Source organism: Coturnix japonica, chromosome 2 (genome assembly GCF_001577835.2).
Source record: "Coturnix japonica isolate 7356 chromosome 2, Coturnix japonica 2.1, whole genome shotgun sequence".
In the NCBI taxonomy this organism is placed as follows: domain Eukaryota; kingdom Metazoa; phylum Chordata; class Aves; order Galliformes; family Phasianidae; genus Coturnix; species Coturnix japonica.
Window position 1 is genome coordinate 3,046,017 of NC_029517.1, and position 25,752 is coordinate 3,071,768.

At 40.0% G+C, this 25,752-nt stretch overlaps 1 protein-coding gene across 1 annotated transcript in view; it reads right to left on the reverse strand.

Moving 5' to 3' along the window:
* Positions 1-20,744: 20,744 nt before the first annotated feature.
* The window catches only part of MYL3 (myosin light chain 3), a 33,706-nt gene continuing 28,698 nt past the window's right edge, over positions 20,745-25,752 (reverse strand). The window contains exons 5-7 of the mRNA XM_015852988.1: positions 25,324-25,401; positions 23,850-23,885; positions 20,745-21,349 (exon numbers count right to left, since the gene is read on the reverse strand). Of these exons, the coding sequence (XP_015708474.1) occupies positions 23,857-23,885; positions 25,324-25,401 (107 nt within the window). The 3' untranslated portion in view covers positions 20,745-21,349; positions 23,850-23,856. The remainder of the gene's footprint in view (positions 21,350-23,849; positions 23,886-25,323; positions 25,402-25,752) is intronic.

The following is a 25,752-nucleotide window of genomic DNA, read 5'->3' on the forward strand; positions in this document are numbered from 1 at the left end:
AGAGTCTCCTCTTTGACATGAATTTATTCCAAGAATAAAAGAAAATGCCCTACTAGGGGCTATCTTTCATTATCTTACCATAAAAGATAATGCTTTTAATCTTTAAAAGACCTGTTATCTTATTCAGCCACAGTTGTCTTTGTTAGCAGATGGAAAGTCTCTTACATTTATCTCACACTGCTTTCCCATGGTGTTTTTCATTTTTCTCTTTTTACTAATGTAATTCCATAGTTGTAAATGCCAGTGTGTTGAAGCAAGGTGAGCAGACACTGAAATTATAGAAGAAGTAGAAAGAAACTGTATTTTGTTATATTTTGCATATTTTGTTCCTTCCCTGCTTTCTTCACCACTAATCCATGCTCTGTCTTTTGCATGACCCAGTGCCCAACCACTGCACTGTTATGTCCCATGAGGAAGATTTCCACTGGGAACTTTGTTGTCTTTCTCCATTGGCAGGGAGTGTGTTCATGTAGCCATGCAGACATGTGTGTGTATAGGTTCTAGGACTGAAGCACTGCTAAGCTCTACTCATTCCTCATGATGACACTGAGCTATCTAATTATGCTCTGGAAAAAGCTGAATGTTATGAATTTAATCCCACTAAGGCCAACAAACAGGACTCTACACTAGTAGACAATATTAACCTATTCTTGGACACTGGCTGATACAAATAATTTCCCTCCCACAAAACCTTAAAATAAGCAGCCACAAGTGATCTTTCTGTTGGGTGCAAGCAAATCTGCGCTTCTCCAGCTGTTCTCAAGCATTGTCTGAGCATTTGATCTTGGACACAAGTCAAAGCTATGCCAGGGTCTATGCTAACAATATAATGGTGTGGGCAACTGTTTGACATTGCCTACATCCATGGTTTGGCTCTGTTTAATTTTCTATACAGACATCCTGACTTCAGCAAAAAGAAAATCTAGCTGCACAAGAGTAATCTGTGCACTATCCAGCTACAGTTCAACTATCAGGCAAGTAGGAGTCCTAGAGAATATTTATTTTTTTCTTGATTACATATGGGTATTTTTCATAGATATAAGTATTTATACAACTTAATGGGGAAAAAAAAAACTTCTAGAATTTAGGCTTTCTTCATGTCTTTTGTGGTATTTGATCAGTAATACTCTTAAATATTGAGTCACAAAACAGATTTAGTTAAATAATTTATTCCTTCAAGAGTTTGTGGTATGTCTCAAACTCTTTGAAAAGATTTGTTACTTTAAGCTGTCATTTCTATTTAAATAGGTACAATATAGTGATTTGTTGCCATTCCATAACTTCCAATTCAGTTCCCAGCTTCACACTGTGAAGCCCTTCTCATTTCTAAGCAGAGATTATCCTCTTTGTTTTAATGAATTTGGCTGAGGCTGGGGCACTGCCAAGCTGAAGTTACTCTGACTTTGATATAGAAAAATCTATGAAGAAGACATAAAGATTCACATCTCACAGAACAAGAACATACTGAATTCTCTCTTGATCCTACAGATGCAAAAGTCATGGCAACTCCTTTGGGTTGTTGGGTCTGAATATCAGCTTTCTTGTGAAGTGCTCCAGATGAGGTTTTGCAGAGCTGTCTTGCTGTGCTTCCAGCTGAGGTAGATCATCAGAAACATTGAGTGCCAGTGCTGATCTGAATGCACAAAAGGGCTGAAACACAAAATTTGAGGCTTGTGGGAAAAGCCTCCTTCTGTATCAGATTTGCAGTTGGAAATCATCTCCTGAATTTCTTCACCTAAGCCAATCCAACTGCATTTATATGAAGTATAGATAAGGAAAGGACCAATGTGAGGTCTGGTTTCTTAAGTGTTGTCTGGCACCAGATTAAGTATGAATCAGTGTTTGGAGTTCTATAAAACTGAATCTGCTACAGCTGCAGACTTGCCCAGCTCAGGACCCTCAGACCACTTCATAACCAAGGGTACAGTAGTGTGGCAACCTGAATAATCTTATGTCTTTCCAGAACTTGTTCTCAACTTAAAAGAAACCTGGATTTTGGCATAAGAACTGTTCTATAATGATCTCTAAGGTGTTGGTTTTTTGTTTTTTTCTTTTTTCCCCAAAGCTTACAATTCCTTGATTTTGGTTTCAAAATAGAGAATAGTTCTGTGTTTCTTATCAGTAGAGAAGTGGACTACCTGAATGTGTATAAAGGATGCACATCTTCCTTTCTCTTGCATACCCTCAAAAATGCAGGCTTTTTACAACCCCAATAGAGTACTTTTAGTACTTCATTATCCTTAGTATTTTTATCATGGCATCCAACTAAATCTCCCTAGCAGCAGTTATAGTCCAGGACCTTTTTTTTCTGTCTTCAGTGGAGATGGAAACTAGCTTAATCTCTGGCAACAGGAACCATTTGCAACTTAAAACAGAATTAGTTCAACCCATTGGCAAAGGCTCTGAATTGAGTTTCTTTTACCACATTAGTGTCATAAATTCAAGGGGTGAGACAAAGAGCAGCAGTCACGGGGAAGAAAAGGGTTAAGAAGGATAAAGAAAGAACAGGTTAATTAAGTCAGTATGTCTCTTTGTAGAGACTGCAGTAAAAGAAACACAAATTGGAATCAAAGAATCAGAATCATTTGAGTTGGAAAGGACCCTTGAAGGCCATCTGGTCCAACCCCAATGCAACGAAGAGGGACACCCACAGCTCCATCAGGTGCTCAGAGCTCCATCCAGCCTGATCTTGGATGTCTCCAGGGGTGGGACATCCACCATCTCAGTGCTACCTGTGTCACTGTCTCATCAACCTTATTGTAAATAACTTTTTCTTCATATTTAGTCTGATCATTCAATCACTAAATCAGGCTGAGCACAAATGCTTATACCTGAAGCTACACCTTTTTAGACGAAAGGACTACATCAGGATCTGTACAATATGCTCAACTTGGGTTATCCATGGGTTTGTTATCTGAAGTGTTGCTTAAATTTCTATAGCGAATCTGTTAAATATTAATTGGTTTGGGATACTCAGACTTGGAAACACATGCCAGGATGTACGTCTCAGACTTGGCTTTCTCCAAATTACATGTAATTACATTGCAAATGGTGGAAAAGTATTCAGCACAACTGTGATATGGCACCTGCAATGCTGACTCCAAGTGAAGCACTGACAGAAACAGTGGAAAGCTACAGATAGTCATTCCAAGCCTACTTTATGTGATTTGCTGGTTGGAATTTGTAATGCAGTGATTTTTTATTTCTAGCACAGCAGTCCTTCTTCTGCCTTTCAAAGGAACTTACCAAGCTTTTTTATTGAAAACAATAAAACTTAATGCTTTGAAAATATATTTTGTACCTCTGTGTCTATTTCTCAGTCTCTTTTTGCTGCCACTAGTTTCTTTTACTTTCACTGGAAACAAAAAATAAAATAAAATAAAAATAAAAAGTAAATAAAGGAAAACAGAAAAAAACAAATGGAGAAGAAAGACTGTATTTTTGCTTGAGATAAAAATAATAATAAAGAAGGGTGTGAATAAAATGGTGCTGAAATACTGCACTTTAAAAGAAGGGCGTATTCATTTTTACAGTTGTTTGTAAGGAAGAAAAACACATTAATTCCGGTGAGCGATAGTCATGTCCAAAGAGAGTCTAAAACCAGTTGGTTACAAACCTCAGAATCTGCTCGGGAAGTCATAAACACACATTCCCTCAATCACACAAACAATAGCATCAGTCTACCCCTAAATGAGATGCATTTTGCAACCTGCTCTCTTCCACCTCCTGCTTTGATGGTCTATTTCGGTTCCTGACAAGACATCTGTCTGGCCAATTTGTTCTTCATTTTCTCCTTCTAGCACCTGCTCTGCATTAAAAACTCAAACTCTACAAGCATTCCAGAACTAGACATGAATATAACTCAGAACTAAAATGAACATCCTGCTCCATTAACTTTCATAAATGGATGATGCCCTTTGTTTTTGAATACTGCCCTTAATGGCCCCTGGTAAGGATGAAGCAGTTTTTAGTTTAGCTGTTATTGGATTTCCCTTCAAACTAAAGGTTGTCAAACTACACACGTGGAAACTGTTGGAATTTAATTGATGTTGCTTTCTTGAACAGTGTTTTCAGAATTGTTTTCCTCTGCAAAAACGAGTAAGCAAAATGTGGAAACAAAATGATAGGAGACAACATAAAACTCCGCAAGCAGTGAATGGGTTCACAGGGTTTACTTTATCACACACTCAAAACCAAGTGCTGCAGCACTGTGTTGCACTCAGCTTTAAGTTTACAGTAGAGGGAACAAAATGATGCACTGAGAAAGATTCCTGAATAGCAAATGCTCAAGTTCTTAGTCAGATTACACTTTATCAATTTACCCCTTCTGATTGATCCATGGTAAAAGTCACGTGAGTTCTTAACCTGTCCCAGCTCTGAGACAAAATGTCATCCGAGACTCTACATTAGTGTCTATTTCAAGGCAAGGCCATTGCTTAAGGCAATTTACTCAGTGCTAGGGAGGTACAGCTTAGAAGTGTGCCTCTTGTGAGATGCTGCAGAGCTTCTGAGAAATGTTAACCACATGCACCAAACGATTAACTGAGTAATATGCAGAACTCGGGGTAGTTTCAGCTTGCAGATTCAAACTCAAGTGTTACGGGAACATGTCTGCATGTGACATGGTTGTGTAAGGTGTAAGATCTCATTTCAGTTAGCAGAAAACCAGGCAATGTAGCCAGTGAAATTCAGAAGCTAGCAGGGAAAAAACAGGGCAATGGGAAATGTTGGGGCCTTTCTGAGCATCTCAAATAAAGTTTCTGCATGTTGAAGATCAAGATTTCCACATACAATGACATCAGTTTTCACACTTGTCCCACAGGTTGCTCCCTAGACATGAACACACACATCTTCAAAATGAGTTAGTGCTAGAAGGAATAATTCCCTTAACACAAAGCATTTACTGCAATTGAAGATACCACATGTTCTCTTGTCTGATCTCCACCTGAAGTATGAGAAATGCATAGCTCTCCTCTGGATCCTGTGCCATGTCTGACAGCCCAGCATGGATGCAATGATGTTTAAAGCCAGTGCTAAGCATTGAGTAAGGCAGCAATAACAATAAGTTTATCCCTTTCCAAGTTCTCCAAGATTTCTTTCCCTTTCAAAGACTGTTGTCTAGTATCACCGATGAGAGAGCTCTCTGAGCTGCAATTTAAAGTCTTCATAGCCAGTTATTCAAATACAAGGCCATCATCTAAATGAACTTGCAACTCATGATCAGCTAGGGATCAGCACCTGCAAAGAGAATATACAGAGCTGAAGTATTGACTGAACAGAGCAAAATAAGCTGTGCTTTTGTAGGAAAAAGACATTTGAACATCCCTAAGGTATTTGATATGTAACCAAAGAAGTCCCAGCAATGCATGTATTGAAGATAACTCACATAATTGACTGAGGATATTCATACTTTTCCTGGTATTTCCCTAAGAATTCTCAAGTCATTTTGTTAGAAGGGAATCCATGACACCTTTAAGTAGATTAGACTACTGCTTACCTATATCTCAGTACTAAAAACCAAAGTTTGTTGTTTTTTTTTTAATGTAAGAAAGCCAATAACTTCTTTTCCTTCCTCCAGTGGGTTCAAAGAATCACACTATATTTTGATTTGAAAGGGACCTTAAAAGGCCATCTAGTCCAACTCCCCTGCAATGAACATGGACAGGAACACCAGATTCTTAGAAGTTTTATGCCATATTTATTGTTAGATCTGATAAGACACACAAGGAACAATTTGTACATCTAAAATTCAGTATCTACTGACAATGGAGGCACCTTTAGGTACCCAGGATATCTGCACAAGTCTGAAAGATGTGACATGAAACCAACAGGAAACACGTGGTCATCTAACTTTGTAACTGGAGACCTAGTGGGAGAGCTTCAGTCATATAAAATGTAATTAGATTTCTATGACAAGACAGATGAGTCATTTCTGAGTAGATGAAGAAATTGTTACAGCTTGTGTTTTGTAGATGGAGAGGAAAGGCCAAGGGAAATGCCACATCCAGCACAAGTAATGAATTTTCTGGTAAAGTCAGGTGTCAAAAGCAGAGCACTGGAGTCTCTCAGTTGTGGTTTGGCCAAGGTTTTGAGGCTGAATTGTGTATCCCGAACACAACAATTTGCGCTCAGGTCACTGGCAACAGAACCTCATTTCTACTCAGAAAAAAGGGTCATGTTCAGTCTGGTTCTGTAAGTGCCTTATGCCTCACCATTGTTTCCTCTGTTGCTTGCGCAGGGATCAGAGTGAGGGAAATTGATCATGAGACAAAGCCAAGAATCCCCTTCCAAAACCTAAGATAGTAAGACAGGTGCCTAAATTTACCTTCAGTTCCATGGTAAGTAGCCTGAAAATGTATTACTGCTCACAGCTTGACTAATATACCCTACGTAAATCTTGCTTATCCCCTTTATGGTGAAGTTCATGTGGGTCACTCTGATTTTGGGGTTAGCAATTAACTTTCCTTATACTGTTCCCTGTAATTAGAATCAAATACACATTTAGCTTCAGAAATATCTGGAAACAGTGTTGCCAGGGTAATTGCAAAGGCATTTGTAGATGTTTTAATAAGGACCACTGTGTAAAACTTTCCCGTTGCTGATTTTGGCATCCTGACCTATGTTTTCTCATGTTCTTTATAAAGAGAGCTGTTCTAAATGATTTTCTTGCTGCCTCACCTCCCTTTCCTGACCTCTTTCTTATTAAAAGCTATAGCAAGGAGTCAGTCATTAAAAGTTGATTTGTCTGTCTTGATGAGGCTCAGTTCTTAAGGCAGATTTCCTAGGGTATCTGCCTAGTAGTTAGACAAGGCATTAACCACCCAGATAAACACTACCTATGAGGAATGAGGTCCTATTGTAACTTATTCTCTATTTAGCATCTGTGGTTTTAATAGAGGTAAGAACAAAGAGATATGGTACAATAGGGAACACAATAAACTGAGAATAAAATGCATATATATATTTCAAATGCATCTTGAACGCTCTGAAACAGCTTCCACTAGAGACTGCCATCAGAAGAGCCTAGGGAAAACTACCTTAAAAATAAAGAGAAGTACTGGGTTTACACTTAAAAGCCCTGTCTGTTTATATGAAATTCAGACTTACTTGTTTGTAAAAAATTCTGAGATAATATAACTGCAGTGTTTGGGGATGCAGATCATTATCTCCTCCGAGCTCCACACTGTATCGATGTGAATCTGAGAGTCACTTCAGGCAATCTTTATGCTAATGACGTGCCTGATAACTAGATTTAAATGAAACCAGCTCAGCATTGTGCTGCTCCATTTTCTTCTACAGTCAGTTATGTTTTTGGTCATCAGTTGACATCCAGATAGGGTCTATTTTTTTCTCACTCTTAGGGCAATATTCTGGGACTTTGATAGTTCCAGGGGCTGGAGTGGAGTATTAACCCTACTATGTGGATTTCAATCATCTGAATTCAAGTATCTATATGCAGTCTGTTCATACAAATGGGATGTCTTGCATCCTACTATGGCTTAAGTAAACCTGGGATTAAAATCAACTGACAAAGCAGAGGCAGCTACTGCCATTTCTGGCACACGGGGTTACCTGAATTTTTCCTTTGTTCCCTGTCATTTGTATCCTAGAAGGTAAGATACTTAGTGTAGGGAATATTGTAGGACATCACATACCTGCAGAGAGGAAACTCAACTGGCATGAGATTTTTCTTGTGCTGTGAGGGGAGGTAGGACACCCAGTGCACAAACTGAGTGTCTAGATTTGGATCTAAATCTAACCCAGGTATCCACATTAGGAGTTTAATCTTTCTGAGCTCCTCCTATAATTGACAGAGAAAATTTTCCATGAAAAGACAATTAAGAACAGCAAATTGTATCCTTCCTCTAAATCACACTTCAGTCAAACCTGTACACTTCCATTGACTACAGGGTATGTGGGCTCCTAATGCTACTCTAATTTAGGTGCCTGACTTTTATGGCATTACAGCTGTAGTAGTACATATCCTAGTTGATGCATACGTGCTTAGGAAAGCCTCCTCCAGCTTACCTCCCTGGGGAATGGAAAGTTCTGTTCTTATTTTAGGTTTGTTCCCACCCACGTCAAGGATGAGCTATAAAATATGCTTGGCTGTAACCTCTGCACTATCCAAGACTGATCCAAACCTCATCAATCTTTAAGGCACACTCGTCCTGATTGAGGTGGCCCTTGGATGAGGCCTACAAGATCAAAGACAAAGGGGAAGATAGCCAAAGTCAGATTTAGAAATACAATCAGCTTGCCATAGCTACATTCTCAATTAAATTGCTACGGGCCAACAGCTGCTCTTTAGGGAGTCTCAAAACTCCAACACATGCCCCTATATTACAGTAGTAAAACCAAGGAATAATTTTGTTCAACAATAGCTTTCCTGTGTGCATTGAAATGGCCTAATACACTTCCAGGCTTGAATTTAGTGGTTTCAGGATAAATATACAACTGTGAGGTTTTCTCTTTTTTTTTTCTTTTTCCTCCATTTTTTTCCCTGCAAAACCCAAATTAACAAACCACAAGAAATCTGTACAACATTTCTCCTCATCCTCCCCACTCACTAACTGGTGCAGCTGTGAAATCCAAAGCACAGCTCTTCTCCACAAATACACCTCTCTGCAGACATCAGTACCACAAACTCTAAACCAGAGCTGATGGCAGAGGTTGAGAGGACAGCAATGGCCTCTTTGAAAAGGAGCTACCCATTCTGAGCTTTGAGTGTTCTATATATTCCAAAGGGCAAGGAGACACAGCAAAGGAAGATCAAGTGAGAGAAAGACAACTGAAAGGGTCCATCGGGCTGTAGAAGTCATTCAAGGCTACTACAGTGAGAGCAAAAATATCAAGGTTGTTTGTGATCCTACTTCACTTCAGTTCTCTAAGCCTTCAGCTCAAGTCAGGGTCAGCTCTCGAATTAGACAGGTTGTTTTATTCAGTCTGATCTTGAAAACAACAATGGATAGAGACTGCACAACCTTCTAATATAGCCTGTTCCACCACTGGGCTATGCTCATCACAATAAAAAACTACTCCTTATAACCAGTCTCAACCATGCCTGCTTTATCTCATCCTTCTGCCTTCAACACTAAAATGGGAGAGGTTGTAGAAAGGCCTTGCAAAGACATCCTGGTGGACTGGAGGGCTGAGCAATCACCAACTGCATGAAGTTTAACAAGAGCAAGTGCTGGATTTTGCACCTGAAACAGGGCAGCCCTGGCTCTGCATGTAGAGGTATGAGAGGCTGGAGAGCAGCCCCACAGAAGTGGAACTGAGGTTTAGGTGGATGGTTGGACTGGATGATCTTGGAGGTCTTTTCCAACCTTGGTGATCCTATGATTCACATTGGATGTGAGCCAGCAGTGTGCCCTAAAGCCAAAAGGACCCCCATCTCCTGGGATGCTTTAGGGACTGTCCCCTCTGCTCTGTGCTGTAGCCTCACTTCAAGCAGTGGGTACAAATTGAATGCCACAGCGTAGGGGCATAAAGCTGCTAGAGGGTGTCCAAACGAGGGCTGGAGAGATAGGAAAGGGTCTGAGGGCAAGGGGTATATCAACAGCTGAGGAGGCTGTTGATATATGAGACAGATACTGCTCCTGATTCCACCATCTGCAGCTCCTCACAGGGGAGTGGAGAGGCAGGCACAGATCTCTGCTCTCTGGAGACAGTGACAAAGCTTTCCTTTGCTTGCCTTTCTCAACTACCAGCCCCTACCCTCCAGTCTCCCTTCTAGTGATTTATTTGAACTGTATCTGGATATCTCTTAGGATGAAGTGAATCAGATGAAGGCAGATTGCTTTTAGCAGTCTGAAGTTACTAACTATAAACCTTTTTTTACAGCATCTCAACCACCTATAAATACTAAGGAACAAGGAGAAGGCAGTGCTTTGCTGCAATAAATGCTCCAGCCTCCACAAGAAGTTACAACACTGTCTGTAGATAATGCTACCCTGCAGTCCTATGGCAAACTGAAAAGTCTAGGGATCTGCAGAAAAATACACTTATATGCCAATTACATTAAAATGAATGGGCTCTCAAATATGCACTGAGATTCATGCCTGCCAACCTCATTCCATTCCATCCTTTCCCTCTCAGTTCCTTCTGGAGAAAGCAGAAAAGTTCAATGAGCAAAGGGGGTGAACTCCACCAAAGCAACACACTGTACATCTGAACTCGTGAAAGAGCTGGTTATTTCATTCAGAGCTAAAGAATGGAGGATTTGTACATCTCCTGCTCTCTCACATTTCTGAATGACTTTCTTCCTATTGACAAATTGGCCTTTTTACAGATTGTACTGAATATGCGTATTAACGTGGATATATACGAGTGTGTACCTAAAACAATTTTAGCCTTCGTTTCGTGTTTTATTTATTTATTTATGCATTTATTTTTAAAAGCAGAGTAAAATAGCAGAGTTATTTCTGGAAACAAGCCAAATAAGACTGAGAAAGTACTGGCATGCTCAGACACGGGGGTTTTTCAGAGGTCAAGTAGGTAAGCGCTGGGTGGCCAAAGGCAGTGGAAATGGCTCAGCAGTTTGGAGAGATTCAGCAAATCATTTCTGCTATTTATACGTAACCACGCAGCTCTGCCTTGCTTGTGGGGTCAAAGAGCTGAGAGAAGCTGTGACAACATGGTGCAATGGCAGCAGAAAGGAATTTCATCATCCCATGTCCTACCAGGGATACAACCCAGCATGCAGAACCACAAAAACATGAGGGAGAAAGCAATGTAAGAGGTCAGCATGAGCTAGATGTAAATAACTTCTGGCTGCTACCCATGGCTTTCTGCAATGCAGATCTATGCCAGATGCCAAACCCACCTGGCTTTTGGGGGATAAACATGCCCATATTAAGCCCTCAAATAGCAGCAGACGGTGAATGGAGCCCTCATGCCTGCAGTGTCAATACGCACAGCTGAGCTAGTCTCTCTTCTCTATAGCAGCAGAGCAAAGTAAGGATTGGAGGGAATAACTAATCAGCTCTACCTTCAGCACAGACTTTAGGATGAGAAGAATCAGACTCCAGTTTATTAACTGTATTGACTGCTTCTCAGACAACAGTAAGAAAACATTCAAGCTATCAGCTCAGGTGGAAATGTTGACACTTAGTCGTGGAAATCCCCAGCAAATACTTCATGGAAGATATCACATCCTGCTGTTCTGCAGGATTCTGTCCAAAGAAATCTATTCTTTATTTTGCAATCCCGTATCAGATCTGACGAATGAAATCTGCAGAGTATTAAGGGATATTATTCTCAGAAACTGCCACATGTGTTGCGGGGGGAGATTCATTGCTGCAGGTTTAGCTGGCAGAGCAGTCCTTCAGTGATTCTCATTGCATCCCTGTCGCTCACCTGATTGCTTGCAAGGCGCTGATTACAATTCTTGTCTGCATCTTTCATTGCCCAGAGGCAGATAATCGGGAGTCACTGAACAATTATCAAGCCTTTAAATCAACCAGTATCTAATGAAACTCAGAGATGCGAGTTGAAGAAAGAAGCATACTTGGAAAGAATATGGCAACGGAGGACATGACTATAAACTGGTTTCCAGTACAAAATGTCCATCTCACATTCCCTCAGACCTTTATCAACACAGTCCCTATATGAAAGCTAGTAAGAAGTCAGAATTTTCAATTGCACTAATTTACACTTGTTACTAAGTCAATAATGGAGTATATTTGGATTTTTATTTGTATCAGTGAGATGAAGCCTTTGGAAGACTTCATAGGTAGGAATGGATTCTTATGGCATCTGATTCTTAATCACAGTCCAGGTAACCACTCAGTATGTGCTCAATTCTAAAAGGAAAGGAGAGGGAATGGAAGGAAAGGAAGAGGAGGTGAGGCGAGGGAATGCAAGGCAAGCTCTCTTTTTCCTTTTTGTTTTCCCTTTTGTTTTCTCTTCTTGTCTGGTATTAAATGTGGAGGATGGTGGCCCTGCCTTTGGCAGGGGGGTTGGAGCTTGTTGATCCTTGGTGTCCCTTCCAACCCAAGCCATTCTATGAGTCTATGATTCTATGGTTCTTTTTTGTTTGCTCCTTTTGCTCCTGGAGGGATTTGTGAGAGAGCTCACGCCCTGGGGAGGAGAAGGAGGGGCTGCCTTTTGTTCATGCAATGTCCAGTCCAGGCAGGCTGGGGACAATCTGAATATCTTGCATTGTCAAAAACAAACTTAGCCAAAATGGAGCCAACATATGTTTTATGGTGGCACTGAAAGGGGGTGGTGGAACATTTTTGGATGTCTTCAGATCTCTTGTCTTTGTCAGTGCTGCCCTGTCTCTAGACACTCCTTGTCTTTCTGAAGTTTTGTTAGTTTATGGATTATCTGTGTCTGATTGGAGTTCACTCTTCCTTCCCATCTGGGAAATCTGCTTTTGCAACAGTCAGGAAAAGAGAAAAGGATGGAGAAAAAGAGAATCTCAGGCTCCTTATCACAGCTAAACACCACCAGAGCAATCTTTCCCCAGAGCAGTTTCTGGAACAGAGGAGCCCTTACAAATTACAGATAAATTATTTCTATTGGTCTTTTATTTATTTATTTTTATTTTTAAGTTTTCCAGCCCTAAATATGTAGGACCAAGACCCATCTGCCTTCTTTTGAAGGAGGGAGTTCCTAGGACCACCTTTGGTACAGATCAACTGTATGAAATGGGAAAAGAGGCCTGAGATGAAAAGCTCTTGCTTTGCTGAGCACTGTGTCTGGGCTGATTACTTCCTAAAACCTGTTTTGCCTTGCTGGTTTTCAGAAAGCAGATCTTGTTCAGAAGGTAGTTTGGGGATCGTATACCTCTGTTGGCTCTGCCATCTCTTACCAACATAGTAGAGAGACTGATGGGGTACACACACACACATATGGTCACATGTTGATTTGTGCCCTGTAATCATGCTTGTAGTAGTTATCAACAAGCTCTCATTCCTGCATGTCTTAGTTTGAAGAGAGGCACAGACCACAACACAGAGATACATCACATCCCTTGTGAAGTCATCACTGAATTAATGTGCTGGAAAGATCTACCATGCAATAACAGGGTACCTGATGCAAACTCTTCCCATTCCCTACAGTGGGAGGGATGCAATGCCATCCTGGTTACATGTGATATAATTAATGGGAATAAAGCATCCTCTGGTCTGGATTTCTTACCAATTTAGAAAAATACAAATCAATTTTTCTTGTGTGATTACTCTCACAGCTCCTGCTGGCACAGCTGCACCAAGCAATGGTCTCACCTATTTGTGCTATCAAGCAGCTTATATAAAGAGAGAAAAGTGAAGCAATTTATCTCACCAGTTCTGAGTATAACGCAAATCCCTTTAGCCCAGTGGTCATGCTTATTCTGGAGGGTGAAATTCTCCATTATTTCATTTGAACCAAGCCTGAAAACCTCCGCAGTCTGTGTGGTACTGAGCCTGTGGTACAGGCTCTATTTGTCTAAGAGATAGCATCCCAATCTATGGGTTTACATCAGAGGAATAACGCTGTCCCTTGGGAATGCTTCTAAACAAGGACTTTGAACATCTATTTGAAGACTGTGCACTTTTTAGCCTTTCATGCAACGTTTCCTTGAGTGATGGAATTCTTTCTTGGCCTATGTGCCCACACTTAGCTGCAGAGCCCTATGTGACAGTGTAAGTCAGCTGCAATGTGAGTACAGGAGAGATGCAATGAGAAGTTCCAGAAAGCAAAACTCCAGCTTATGGGGAGCTTTTGAGAACTTTTCTCACACTAGAATTCATCCACATTCTCCAAAACAGCAACGTGAAACTGCTCTGCCATTTGTCATTAACAGCTTAGACACAAATAGCCGTGGAAACTTGGACTTCACTTTGAAGAATTCTCCTTGGTAATTTCTCATGCAGTTCCTGCACACGTTTCTGCTGCTTAAAGTGTTGTATTTTTGTCAGTTGCTCGCTTTTCTGTGTGACAGTACCATGAATCACTGGATAAACACCATAAACATGCATTCAGATGAAAATAATAGTTTTGAAAGAAACTAGACTGTAAATATCTCTGTGAAGAAGCCATCTTTGTTCTGTCAGTCTAGCATCAAGTACACTGTGGTCCCAGTCAATGGCTGCAATCCTTGCCAAGAATCATGATTATTAGGAATTTAAAAATTAATAGAAATTCACGACGGTCAGTAGTTGCTTTTGTTCATTTTGGGATTTGCCTATCATGCATGTGGTACTGGAAATTAGCAATGAAATATCTTATCTTTACTATTTGCCTCTCATATGCATTCATCATTTTTCTCTCTCTACTTTCCTTTTTTTTTCTAAAATGCATGAAACTCCATTTTATAGACAAAGAAAAGGGATCCTTCATGGTCTTTTGGAGAAGATTGCTGAACTGAAGAAGATAAATAAGTAAGTCTTTCAAGAAGACTGGAGGAAGGCAGATCTCTGCAGCCCACTGCCATGATGTCTCTGTAGATGTCTGCCTACATTTTGTTAACTTCATATTCCTACTGCTTTCACTCCAGAAATTCCCACAGGCAACAGGCTGAATACAGTCTTACTGCATTATCCCAGGGCTACTCAACTTATCTGAAGATCCATTTTTATGCAAATAGTTGTAACACTGCTGTAAAATTTGCCTTTTAAACTTGGGCCTCACACACACCGACATAAGGAGACACACTTCCAAGACCCAGTTTCCCCTCAGCAGGAAAGACCACACTAGGCCCTCCATATCTTGTACCATGTTCACAAGGCCAAAAAGTCAGCAGAACACCTTAGCAACCTACAGGGCTTTTGCTTGTGGGAATATTAGAGATGTTATATATCTGGGATCTGGGAAAGGCCCTGTGCTGTAAATTCTTTTGGGGGTCTTATAGTCTTGAACTATTTGTGCACTTTAAAAACATATGCATGTGTGTTTCTTGGGGAGATGGCTGTGGACTCAACACACGGCAATTAAAATCAGCAATATCATGTCAGAACCCCACTAACAGCACAGAGATGTGAGATGGACTTGAGGAAGTTCAAAAGATATTCATATTGTTTTCTACACACCATGAATATTTCCATTCAAGAAATGCTTGATTCTCAGAGATAGGTTTTGCATGAAGTTAACTCTGTGAATGTTTATGTATTCTTGAAATTCACTGGCACATCCCAAATATCTTTGTTCCCGTTGCTTGCAAACTAGCTCATTTACAAACAGCAGTGGAGAAGAACTGCTCATGAGCTCAGTCCCTTCTGAAGAATGTTTTCTCTGGCTGAGTTAACTTGATTAAAGGTGGTTTTGTTTGTTTTTTTTCTTCTTTCTGAAAAGGGTTCATTGCTGGGTTATGTGCTAAAACACCGGCAGTTCAGTAGGAAGAAGGTATGACTAAGCATCATCAGATAATTAGCTCCTCAAAGTCAAAGTGATCAGCATCACTCTCTAAGCTTTCAAGTTGGTGAGCATAGATAAGCTGATGCATCTTTTGTATCACACTTGTGTTTTTTCCCTTCCCTTCCCTTCCCTTCCCTTCCCTTCCCTTCCCTTCCCTTCCCTTCCCTTCCCTTCCCTTCCCTTCCCTTCCCTTCCCTTCCCTTCCCTTCCCTTCCCTTCCCTTCCCTTCCCTTCCCTTCCCTTCCCTTCCCTTCCCTTCCCTTCCCTTCCCTTCCCTTCCCTTCCCTTCCCTTCCCTTCCCTTCCCTTCCCTTCCCTTCCCTTCCCTTCCCTTCCCTTCCCTTCCCTTCCCTTCCCTTCCCTTCCCTTCCCTTTGATGGGATCAGGGATGGATTCAGGATATGTCTATAGATCAGGACAGTAGCCTCCAGACTGTACCACAGAACTAAGATTGGCTCATTTTGGTCTTAAAATTTACCTTTTTCAATTTCTCTATAATGAGAATGTATTCTTATTTCTTCTGGCTGGTGCTTCCCTATGTCTGATCTATTCCTATTAATACTGAATTTGTTCTGTGCACAGGTGAATCCCCACGCAGACTGAAGGTCTGAAGGATGGGTCAAATGTGAAGAGAGATGACCTATGAACAAGAGGTGCCTTCAGGAATGGAGGCTAACAAAAGGTCATGGCACTGAGCTTAGTGGACTTCAAGAAGCATTTGGACAAAACTCTCAATCACATGATCTGATTTTTGGGTGGTTCTGTGTGGAGCCAGGGGTTGGACTCAATGATCCTTACAGGCTCCTTCCAACTTTATGGTTTTGTGAACTTTTTCAGAAGTTTTGAGCAGAATTGAAGACACACAAGGAGTTTATACTGGAGTACTCTGTGTTGCATGATTATTGTATTCCTTTGTGTTATTTTTTAATCTGTTACTAGGCTCCCAAAATCCGAGTATTATCAAACAAGAAACTTCTTTGCAGAAGTGTCAAACCACATCATGAGAGACTGTTGTTTTTTGCACGTACTCCCGTACACCCATGGGTTCCATCTGGTAGGAACAGAAATCCAGCTTCAAATGCTAGCACTGCCCCAAATGACATGTCTTTACCTCAGTTCAATATAGATCTACCTACACACATCTGTACTTTTCTTTCTTCATTTCTCCTGTCTTTTATGTTTGGCATACATCATAACTCTCCCGTGACACTTTTATTACAGGAAAACGAAGGAATTCATAGTACAGCTAATACAGAAAACTGGCACTTTTGGGTTTATAAATGAAAACATTCATTTTACTGTTCTGCTGGACTTTTGACATATTTCAGAGACATTGCTGGATAAGTGTGAGAAGAAGGATAGAAGAACACAGGCTACATAGCAAACTTCAGGAAATCCAAAGAATTTTTCATGTTAAATGAAACTGGAAGAATCAATAACTATATGTTCTATCACAAGGCATTTGGTGTATTTTAAGATCATGTGGTCTACATTGTGCTATGTAGCTACAAGCCTAGGCATACATGCACATATACTTAAGGTTAGTAGTATGATGTTGGATATTAAATCTACTTGTAAATTTGAAACTGCAGATATTTTCACATCATTACTCTTACAAAAATGCTGCTACAACAATCAAATAAAGAAACCTATTATCCTAACTTGAGTGAGAAGGGGGTGAAGTGGTGTGAAGGTGTTATGAAAGGTCTATGAGGAAATAATTTCTCTCTTTGAGCAATTAACCAGGCTTACAAATTGACCAAAAGGAGTCTCATAGACTGTGGATAGCAGCAGGATGAGGGGAACTGGTTTTAAGTTGAGGGAGGGAAGATTTAGGTTGGATTTCAGGGGGAAGTTCTTTACTATGAGAGTGTTGAGGTGCTGGAACAGCTGACAGAGAGGCTGTGGATGCCCCATCCCTGGAGGTGTTCAAGGCCAGGTTGGATGCGGCCCTGGGCATCCTGGTCTGGTGTTAAATAAGGAGGTTGGTGGCCCTACCTGTGGCAGAAGGGATGGAGCTTCATGATCCTTGATGTCCCTTTCAACCCAAGTCATTCTGTGATTCTGTGATTTATCTCTAATAGATCAAATCAGAATATTCAGGAGATATGCATTTATATCTAAGCAACAGCTAGAACCAGTGGGAATGATCTAGAACATTGCAAATGACAAAGCACACCTCTAGTTAAGCCAAGTTCAACAAGCCTATTCCTGAAACAGTTGTTTGGGGTCATTTTATTCTTGGGGAAGAGAAAAGTGTTTCTTAGTGGCAATGAAGAACAAATCTATGAAAATCAAATAGATCAACTGTGAAAACTGAACCCTGGATAAAATGCCAGGAAAAAAAAAATTGCACTGTCTTTGGGCAATGACATTATTACGCAGGAAATTTGTGCTTAAAATGAGGTGTAGTTTTCACAACATTTGGACAAAGTAAAAATCTGGGTCACACAAAAAATAATGTTGAAAACGTAAAACTGTTTCACTTTAAAATTCTACAGATGGGGCATTTTGATTTTTCACCACAAAGTAGTAATTATCTATGTTAAAAATGATTTAGAGAGTGTTGAACATGGCAAAAAATAGAATAAAATTGAGCTGCATCACATCACTAGGGGGCAGGGTATTTTTGATTGAGTCCCAGATGAAACTTCTGATGCATTAATTTGTTTATTAGCTTGTTGGCATCATTGAAAAAGTCTTACAGGATTTGCTTTCTCTTCGGCTTCCTGATCAATAACCCCCACGCTTAATACTGTGCTCTGATCCAGGCTTGTGTGAGTTCAAGGAAAGAGTGATGAAATGCCAGCCAATATCCTTACTCCATCTGAAACCCCTTCTGCATGACTGGGTGTTGCAATGCAAGTTGCTGCTGGAATGTACGATGTAATTCTGGCAAGGAGTCAATAGGCTCAAGCTCCTTAAACAACCAAAACATGGTACTAAGAAATCAGTGGAGCAGAGAGCAGCCCAGACAGCCAGTCCATTAGCTGCTTAACCACAGCAGATGTAAAGTCACCAAGAGAACTCCCTACGGAGACTCCCAGAGAGCCAGATGCTACTGCTATAAAAAGATCTTCAAGAAACTTGGCATGTCTCCTGGCCACATTTAGAAAAATAATAATAATAATAAAAAAAATTCTCCAGATAGGTTATTTTTCTTAATTCAAGGTTAGGGGTTGGGGAGAGGAGAAGTAGAAAGGAAGGGGAAAGAAACATTGCTTATTTATTCCGGTTAGCTTGTGTGTGAATCTCATGCTTCTGAAAACAAAATCCAGTGATAGCATGTCCTGAGACACAGAAGGCAATAGGCACTGATCCAGCCTTCGCCCACACACAGCTTTGCTTATGCACCTTGGGCTGACCTGTGTTTCCTTCCATGAGGAGCCCTGCCAGTGCTCTTGGGGTGAAATATCAGCTGTTATTTTACTCTGTTCTGCTGCTAGTAAGCCTTGCTTGCCTCCTGTGCTGCACTTTGGCAGTTCTCTTCCCTAGTATGCTTGCATGGTGCACTTTAACTCAAATGGATGCTTCGCTTGATGGTCTTCACGTCTCTTGTTGCTCCATCACAGGACTTGTTCACCCATTTTGAACACTAGCAGCCCTTAAATTCTTCCTGGAATACCTGAGAGCCGCACGTACTCCCAGAAGCTGGAATCATGTGATTATGTGGGTCAACACAAAGTAATAATACCTAATAATGTGTAAGCCTTGGTGTACAGATACCACCTGTGCTGGTAAGATAACCACTGAATACAACACAAGCCTAGGACAGACAGGGGCACCAACTGCACAAGTATTGTCACTTGTATGGATGAAATTCACCCCCATACCCTGACCAAAAGCTCACTTGCATCTGTGGATGTGAACAGATGTTATTTTGGGAGCATAAGGTGAAACATTCTGCAAGATTTCAGTGTAATACCTCAAGGTGTCTGTTTCCTGGGGGTCTGGGAGGCAGATAAGCTGGTTGCACTGTGTTTAGTAGCTGAGAAATAAAGCAGTTGATGGCTCAATGGAGAAATTAGGATTTGTATACCACACCTGAACTGCACCTGATGTAGTAATTTCACCTCTCTGGAGAGAATTCAGAACAAACACACTTGTTTTGACATTGACACCTTTTCACAGGTCTGGGCCTGGAATAGGTGATATGGGACTCTGTCTAATGAAAATAGCCCAGTTGGGAGTTGAGTTTTAGTGACTGTAAAACAAAGTATGGAAGAACAAGAGGAGAGAGTCATAACGAGCCAATAAATTTATAACGGTACCTGCTAGCAGAGTTTTCACCAAACTCTCATAATGCTGTTAAGCACACAAGTCCCAGAGCTCAAGTGTTTTTTCTACTGGATGTATCCCTTGCAGGAGATGGGAAACATTTCCAGGTGATACCCTACACCAGCAGGAAAGGCAGAATTACGTATTTCAGCTGCTGTGTTCCTTTAATTCAAAACAAAAATAAGCTATCATTAGGGTCTACTATGAGAGCAAATGCAAGACGTTTTTGGAATAGTGTTTGCCCCAAGACAAACTAGGACTTAGGAACTGCCAGGAGACAGTGAGAAAACAAAGGGATGTCCCCAAAGGGCTTCCCTGAGGAGATGGCTCATTGGTGGTGGCTATGTCTGGTGTCTGATTTCTGCATGCTAGTGAAGATCTAGTTATTGCTCTCATGAGCTCATCTGTGGCCTTTTCAATGCATTTCTCTGTTCATGACTGATGCTCCAGAGGTAGATTCTCCATAATCAGTCATGCACAGTGGTGTTCTTTTATTGCATCTTCATGCTCAGTTAAGCCAGGCTGGATATAATATAATATGTTTTTGAATTTCTTCTCCTCCATCTCCATTATCTTTCTAAATTTCCTTTAGCATTTAACTGTAATTGCTATCAGCTTACATTATTTCTATAACTGGTGATTTTCTCTTGTGATTACTCAATGGTACATTTTGTTACAGCTGGTATATTGGTGTGGTTTGATTGTTCCGTATTCTCTCATTGATAGCAGCTCTTCTTCATAGAGATGACCATGCTGTCATTTCTAAGCAGTATAATATCATTGTATAATATCAATCTACAGAATACCAGTACTCTGGTATGATAGTGTTCCAATAACAGTCCTTTCTCCACTAAGTTTCTAAGTTGTCCTTTTTGTCCACAGTGTCTCTTGCTTAAATGGAGTACTGTTCACTTAGATTTCTTTTTGTATCACCTAACGAGATGTATCAGCTTCTATCTTCTTTTTCCCCACTAAAGAATGTAGTGCTTGAATGATCTTTTTTCCTCAGAAAATGAGGCACCTCAATCTGTGCTTTTTCATCCTCCCCAGCTTTCCTTTCTCACTATTAAGGTAAAGCATTTATTTCCCATTTCCCCATCATTTACACAGACACAATGAAACCAAGAGACAAAGAATCCCATGTTTTACTGCAGGAAAAACAGGACCAAGAAATGCATAATGGAACAATTTCAAAGTCTTCATTGGGAAAAACATTTCATTTGTTTCATAAAACAGACTGTTAAAATGAGAACATATCCTTATGGAGAACACAGAAAAAGAGATGCATTCTAGCAGTAAAGCCTTTGTTTTGTGTTTTTCATCCTTTACATCTCACATGTTAAAGGTGGTGTCTTCCAAAGCTGAGAAACATATAAAACAATCTTGCATTTGTTGCTGATTGCTGGGAATTCTATTTTTGCTGTTTTTCACCAAAGACTAAGAATATTCCTTGCACACATGAGATTCATGCAGTTGGCTTAGTTTCTTTTCTCTTATTGCATTTACAAAAGCCCAGGTATTCATGGTTCTGGTTCTATGTTTGTTCAGTTTCCTGTTTTCTTCCCATGAGGAAACAAGACAAAACAAACAATAAACATTTATACAAATAACTCCAGGGGTGGTATGTTTTAAAGCTCTGTAGTGGGAATCTGGGCTGAAAAATGAGAAGACATCACATAAATCAAAATCCAAGGCCACATTCTGGGCTTCTCCACGCCTGTCTTGTCCTAAAAATAATTGTTAAACATTAGAGGAAGAAGGCAGAAATAAACAATACCATCAAGAATCAGTCCCAGTTATCCAAATAGAATACTCATCCTAGGGTCAGTGAGGCCCTATGAAGATCCCAATTGACATCAGATTTCATGCAAAAAGACAAAAAATGCTTAGACTCCATATGAACCCTACAATCTTACACTCAACATACAAATGGTGGACAAAATGTAGTAAGCAGTGATATAAAAGGGTGATAGAGCCATGCCATGGCTAGACTAGGGTAAAGGCCCAGCTTTAAGAAGTAAAAATAAAAATTATAATTTAATAATATTATTAAATTATTATATAATTCATTATTATAATAATATTATAACATTTTTATTATAAATATTTTAAATATATTTTAAATTTTAAATAAGAATTTAAATTTTTAATTTATATTTTAAATATTTATATTTATTATTATAATAATATTATTAAATAATAATAATAATAATAAGAAGATCTCCAGTTATTGAGCCACTGCACAGTTTCTTCTTCTGTTGAGAACATCCCTGTGCAGATAGCACAGAACTTGGTGTTCATGGAGATTTTTACCACTTTGCACTGGCATTTGGACTCTATCTGTATCCCTTCTTTGAGTGAAATGAATCTCTTTGCATGCTCCATCAGACTTGACCTCCTTTACATTTCGAAACTGAGATACCCAACTTTCATGTAAGCATCTTGCTCTGATGGGAGCCAAGGAATATTATGTCAGCCAAACACATATGCACTCTAGCATTTCTCCTGTGGTCACACAAGTTCAAGACATGGGGTAAAATCCACTCCCTGACATACTGGCACCTAAAGATACTTGAGATATTCCAGAGTACCAGAGACACAGGGCTTCTGTAGGCTCTGCATCATATCTGTGAGACCGTATTTGAGACACTAGGAACATCTCAAGTACTACCAAGATCTTATGTGTGGGACACTGATGAGCCCCTGTGAACTGTATATCTCTGCTACTTGAGGTTACATGTTGAAACTAGGGTATTTTTATTGATTGTATAGAAGTAAACTGTGTTGTCACAATCGTTATGCTCAGAAAATAAAGGGAAAGATATAATTCAGCTCCTGTATTAGGATACAGATCAAGACTTCCACCAGTTTATGGAAATGGCCTAGAAATACGAGGCACTACTTTATTTTTGGAATGTGATCCAGATTCCCATTGAGTTCAAATCCAGAGTTTGGGAATTTGTTTGTTGTGTGCTCTATGGCAAAGGTCCACCAGCCTTTTAAGAGTAAAGACTGCAGTTCTTTTCCCCTAAACGTGCCAACAGCAGCACTGCAAGAAATTGAAGATGCCACCCCTGAAAGACCCATTATTGACAAATCAGTTGTTGGCTCTCTGTGAGCCAGGGAGCTCTCAGCTCCCTTTCCAAACCCATCATAAGTCAAGAAACAGCCTCTTGCCAGCTTTACAGCTTACCCACACTCACTTGTCTTCTTCAGTGGCTATCTCTGTCTTGTAGGTGATTAGAAGGACTTTGGGTATCAGGAGTTTCCCATGGCAGTGGATTTAGGAAAGGAATAAGAACTGAAAACATCTCTAAACAACAAGTGTGGATAATGCTGTAGGAATACCCAATATGGCTGTAGGCCCAGTCCAGATCTTTGGAATTCAAAACTGGGAGCCAGTGTTGGAAAAATGTGTGCATGTTCAGAGAACAGAAATGCCTGCAAGTAAGGCAAATGGACCGCAATAAGGAAAAGTGGTCAGCTTTTAAGACAGTTTACATTTTGGTCAATCATATCTTGGAACAGAAGTCCTTAAGTCTTGGATTTAACTCCTACTCAACTCACTCCCCAGGGTGCCAGAGTGCATAATGAAAAGTCACCACATGGCAGACAGGTCTCAGTGGGCTGGGATAATGTCAGCCCCAAAAGCAAAACAAAGCCAGGTCTGGTCAGGACTGAGTAGAAAAATAAACCAAAGAAGAAGAAAAATAACCCAGAACGAATCTAAAGGAAGCCACTGCCTTTCCCAATCTATCAGATACTTTGCAAAATAGATGGAGTTGGTTAACTGTCAGATCAGACCTTCCTCAAGAGCTGACCCAAGGTAAATAGTGACAAATGCCAGTTCTATCCAGCTGGCACATTTTACAGGAATACCACCCCCCCACCCCCACCCCCCACCCTCCACCCCCCAATAAATAAATAAATTATAAACAAGATGATGAGGCAATACTGGAAGTGAATTTCAACTCATTTGCAATGGCGAGACTGAGATTCCCTAAAAGGCACTGCGGTTTAGAGACATTACTGAATAAAGTCAGAAGATATGTTGGACAAAGCTCTTTTCTTGGAAAACCAATTTGCTTTCACATACCCCAAGCATAACATAGAATCATAGAATCACAAGGTTGGCCAACCGTTCCCATATATATTCCCCAAGCCTTGCCTATCTCAGATGTCCTAACTAAAATAATTAGATATTCTAAGAGGACAGAAGAGACTTACCTGGTGTTCAGTTAGCCATGATATGTTTCACAAAAGCTGAAAAGAAGAGAAAGGGAAGGATCATTTATCAATTCTCCTACATTAAACTCAGTAAGGTCCCACATATTTCATCTTAATTGTTATTTAAATTAATTCCTCTTGCTTCCTCTTATGTAATGAAAACTATATCACTTTGTAAATGAGATTCCAGATGCCCTGGTGCTAAATGAGTTGCAAATCCTTAAGATAATATATATTACAGTGCAAGGTAGTCAGGAGTCTGGCTGGCCAGTGAAAATAACACAAATATTAGTCAGTCTATAGCTTGCTTAATCCCTTACCCCTGGCTACCAAATGAAACTGCCTTTCCAAAGTATACAACCATGAGAAACTCTGGGTCATTATTATGTAAGGTTTCAGTGCTTTAGGATTCAGGTAGAGGAACTAAAAGAACCTCTGGACTAAACCTCCAGGATCCACAGCAGATCACCTAGCCAGGTGTCATGACTATATCTCTTTGGTGAATTCAGATTTAAAAACAGACAAGATGTGTCAAATCCAAGTTAAGTTATTGGTTTTTGTTGTGGTTTGTTTTTTAATGGAAGGCTTTGGGTTTCATTTTTCTCCATTAAAAAAAAAATAAAAAAAAAAATCACCCATCATTAAGAAGCGGTCATGACTCTACAATTCAAAATGGAAAGGAGAAATTCATTGCAGCAAGAAAATATCTTTTTCCTTCCTAGTAATTTCTCTGAGTTTACTGTAAGTTCACGAGACATTTGGGTTGTCTAAATCTACAAATTTCTGTTTACTGGCTCCTTACAAGAAAGATTTCCCTGAGGTCAGATCACTAGCATTTGTGAGTCAGAAAAGTCTACCAGCCAGAATATTCATAAAAGACTCAGTGAGGATTATAGACCAGTTAAGTCACCAAAATAATACAACAGCCACCAGTTAACCTTCAGAAAAGGACTCAAATGTGTGCAATAGCATGTCATTGATCTTTACTAAAACACTGTTTTACTGAAGGTTGAAGCACATAGGCTGGCAAGATGAGTGGGAGAAACACAGTCCATTTACTCAGGACCAAATCTCTTTTTTTCTGGCTGTCTACCAACAATGGAATAAACAGAGAAGTCTTCGGAATGTCTTGTAGAATTCTTAGGTCAAAGGATGAAAGAGGATCCTAAGGAAAACATATTTTGTTGGATTTTTGAAAGAAAATCTAGTGATTTTCTGTAAAGAGCTCTCAAAAGAGATCTTTATCTTGTTTTTAGAGGACAAAGAGATGTTGGGTTCAGGTAGAAAAAAAAAGAGTAAAACAAGTTTACTTGTATTGGTTATATCAAGATAATTTGATTAGTCTCAGATTTGGAAAACAACATTCTGATTTTTGGGAGTAAGATCTTCCTCGGATTTAAGCCTTCACAGAAAAAAATTGTACAAAAGGCTTCAAGTACATGACCACTGCTCAGACTGGAACAGTCATACCTACCTTCATAGTTGATACAACCATTGGCATCTTCCTGGCCAGCCATTAGCTTATCAACTTCCTCTTCAGTCAACCTTTCACCTGAGTGGAAAGCAAAGTGCTTTATTAGCTGAACCATCCCTGAAAATTTATGAAAAACAATTAAAAGAATCCAAGAATAAGAAAGAGAGAAGAGGGGGAGATTTTCTCCTCTGCTAATTTGTGGTGCTGACTGCTAGGAAAGCTAGTCTTACCCATGCAAACTGAAAATTTGATCTGAAAACCAAAGAGACAGAATAAATATGGAAAGCCACATGACATCCTGTTCACATCCTCCTTCTTTTAAGAATAAGTTTTCTCTAAATGCCAAATCTTGAAGGTTTTATTCAGTCCTTAACCAGGTCCTCACTGGACAAACTCTCAGAAATTTCACTCTCTGGTATGCCTATGGCT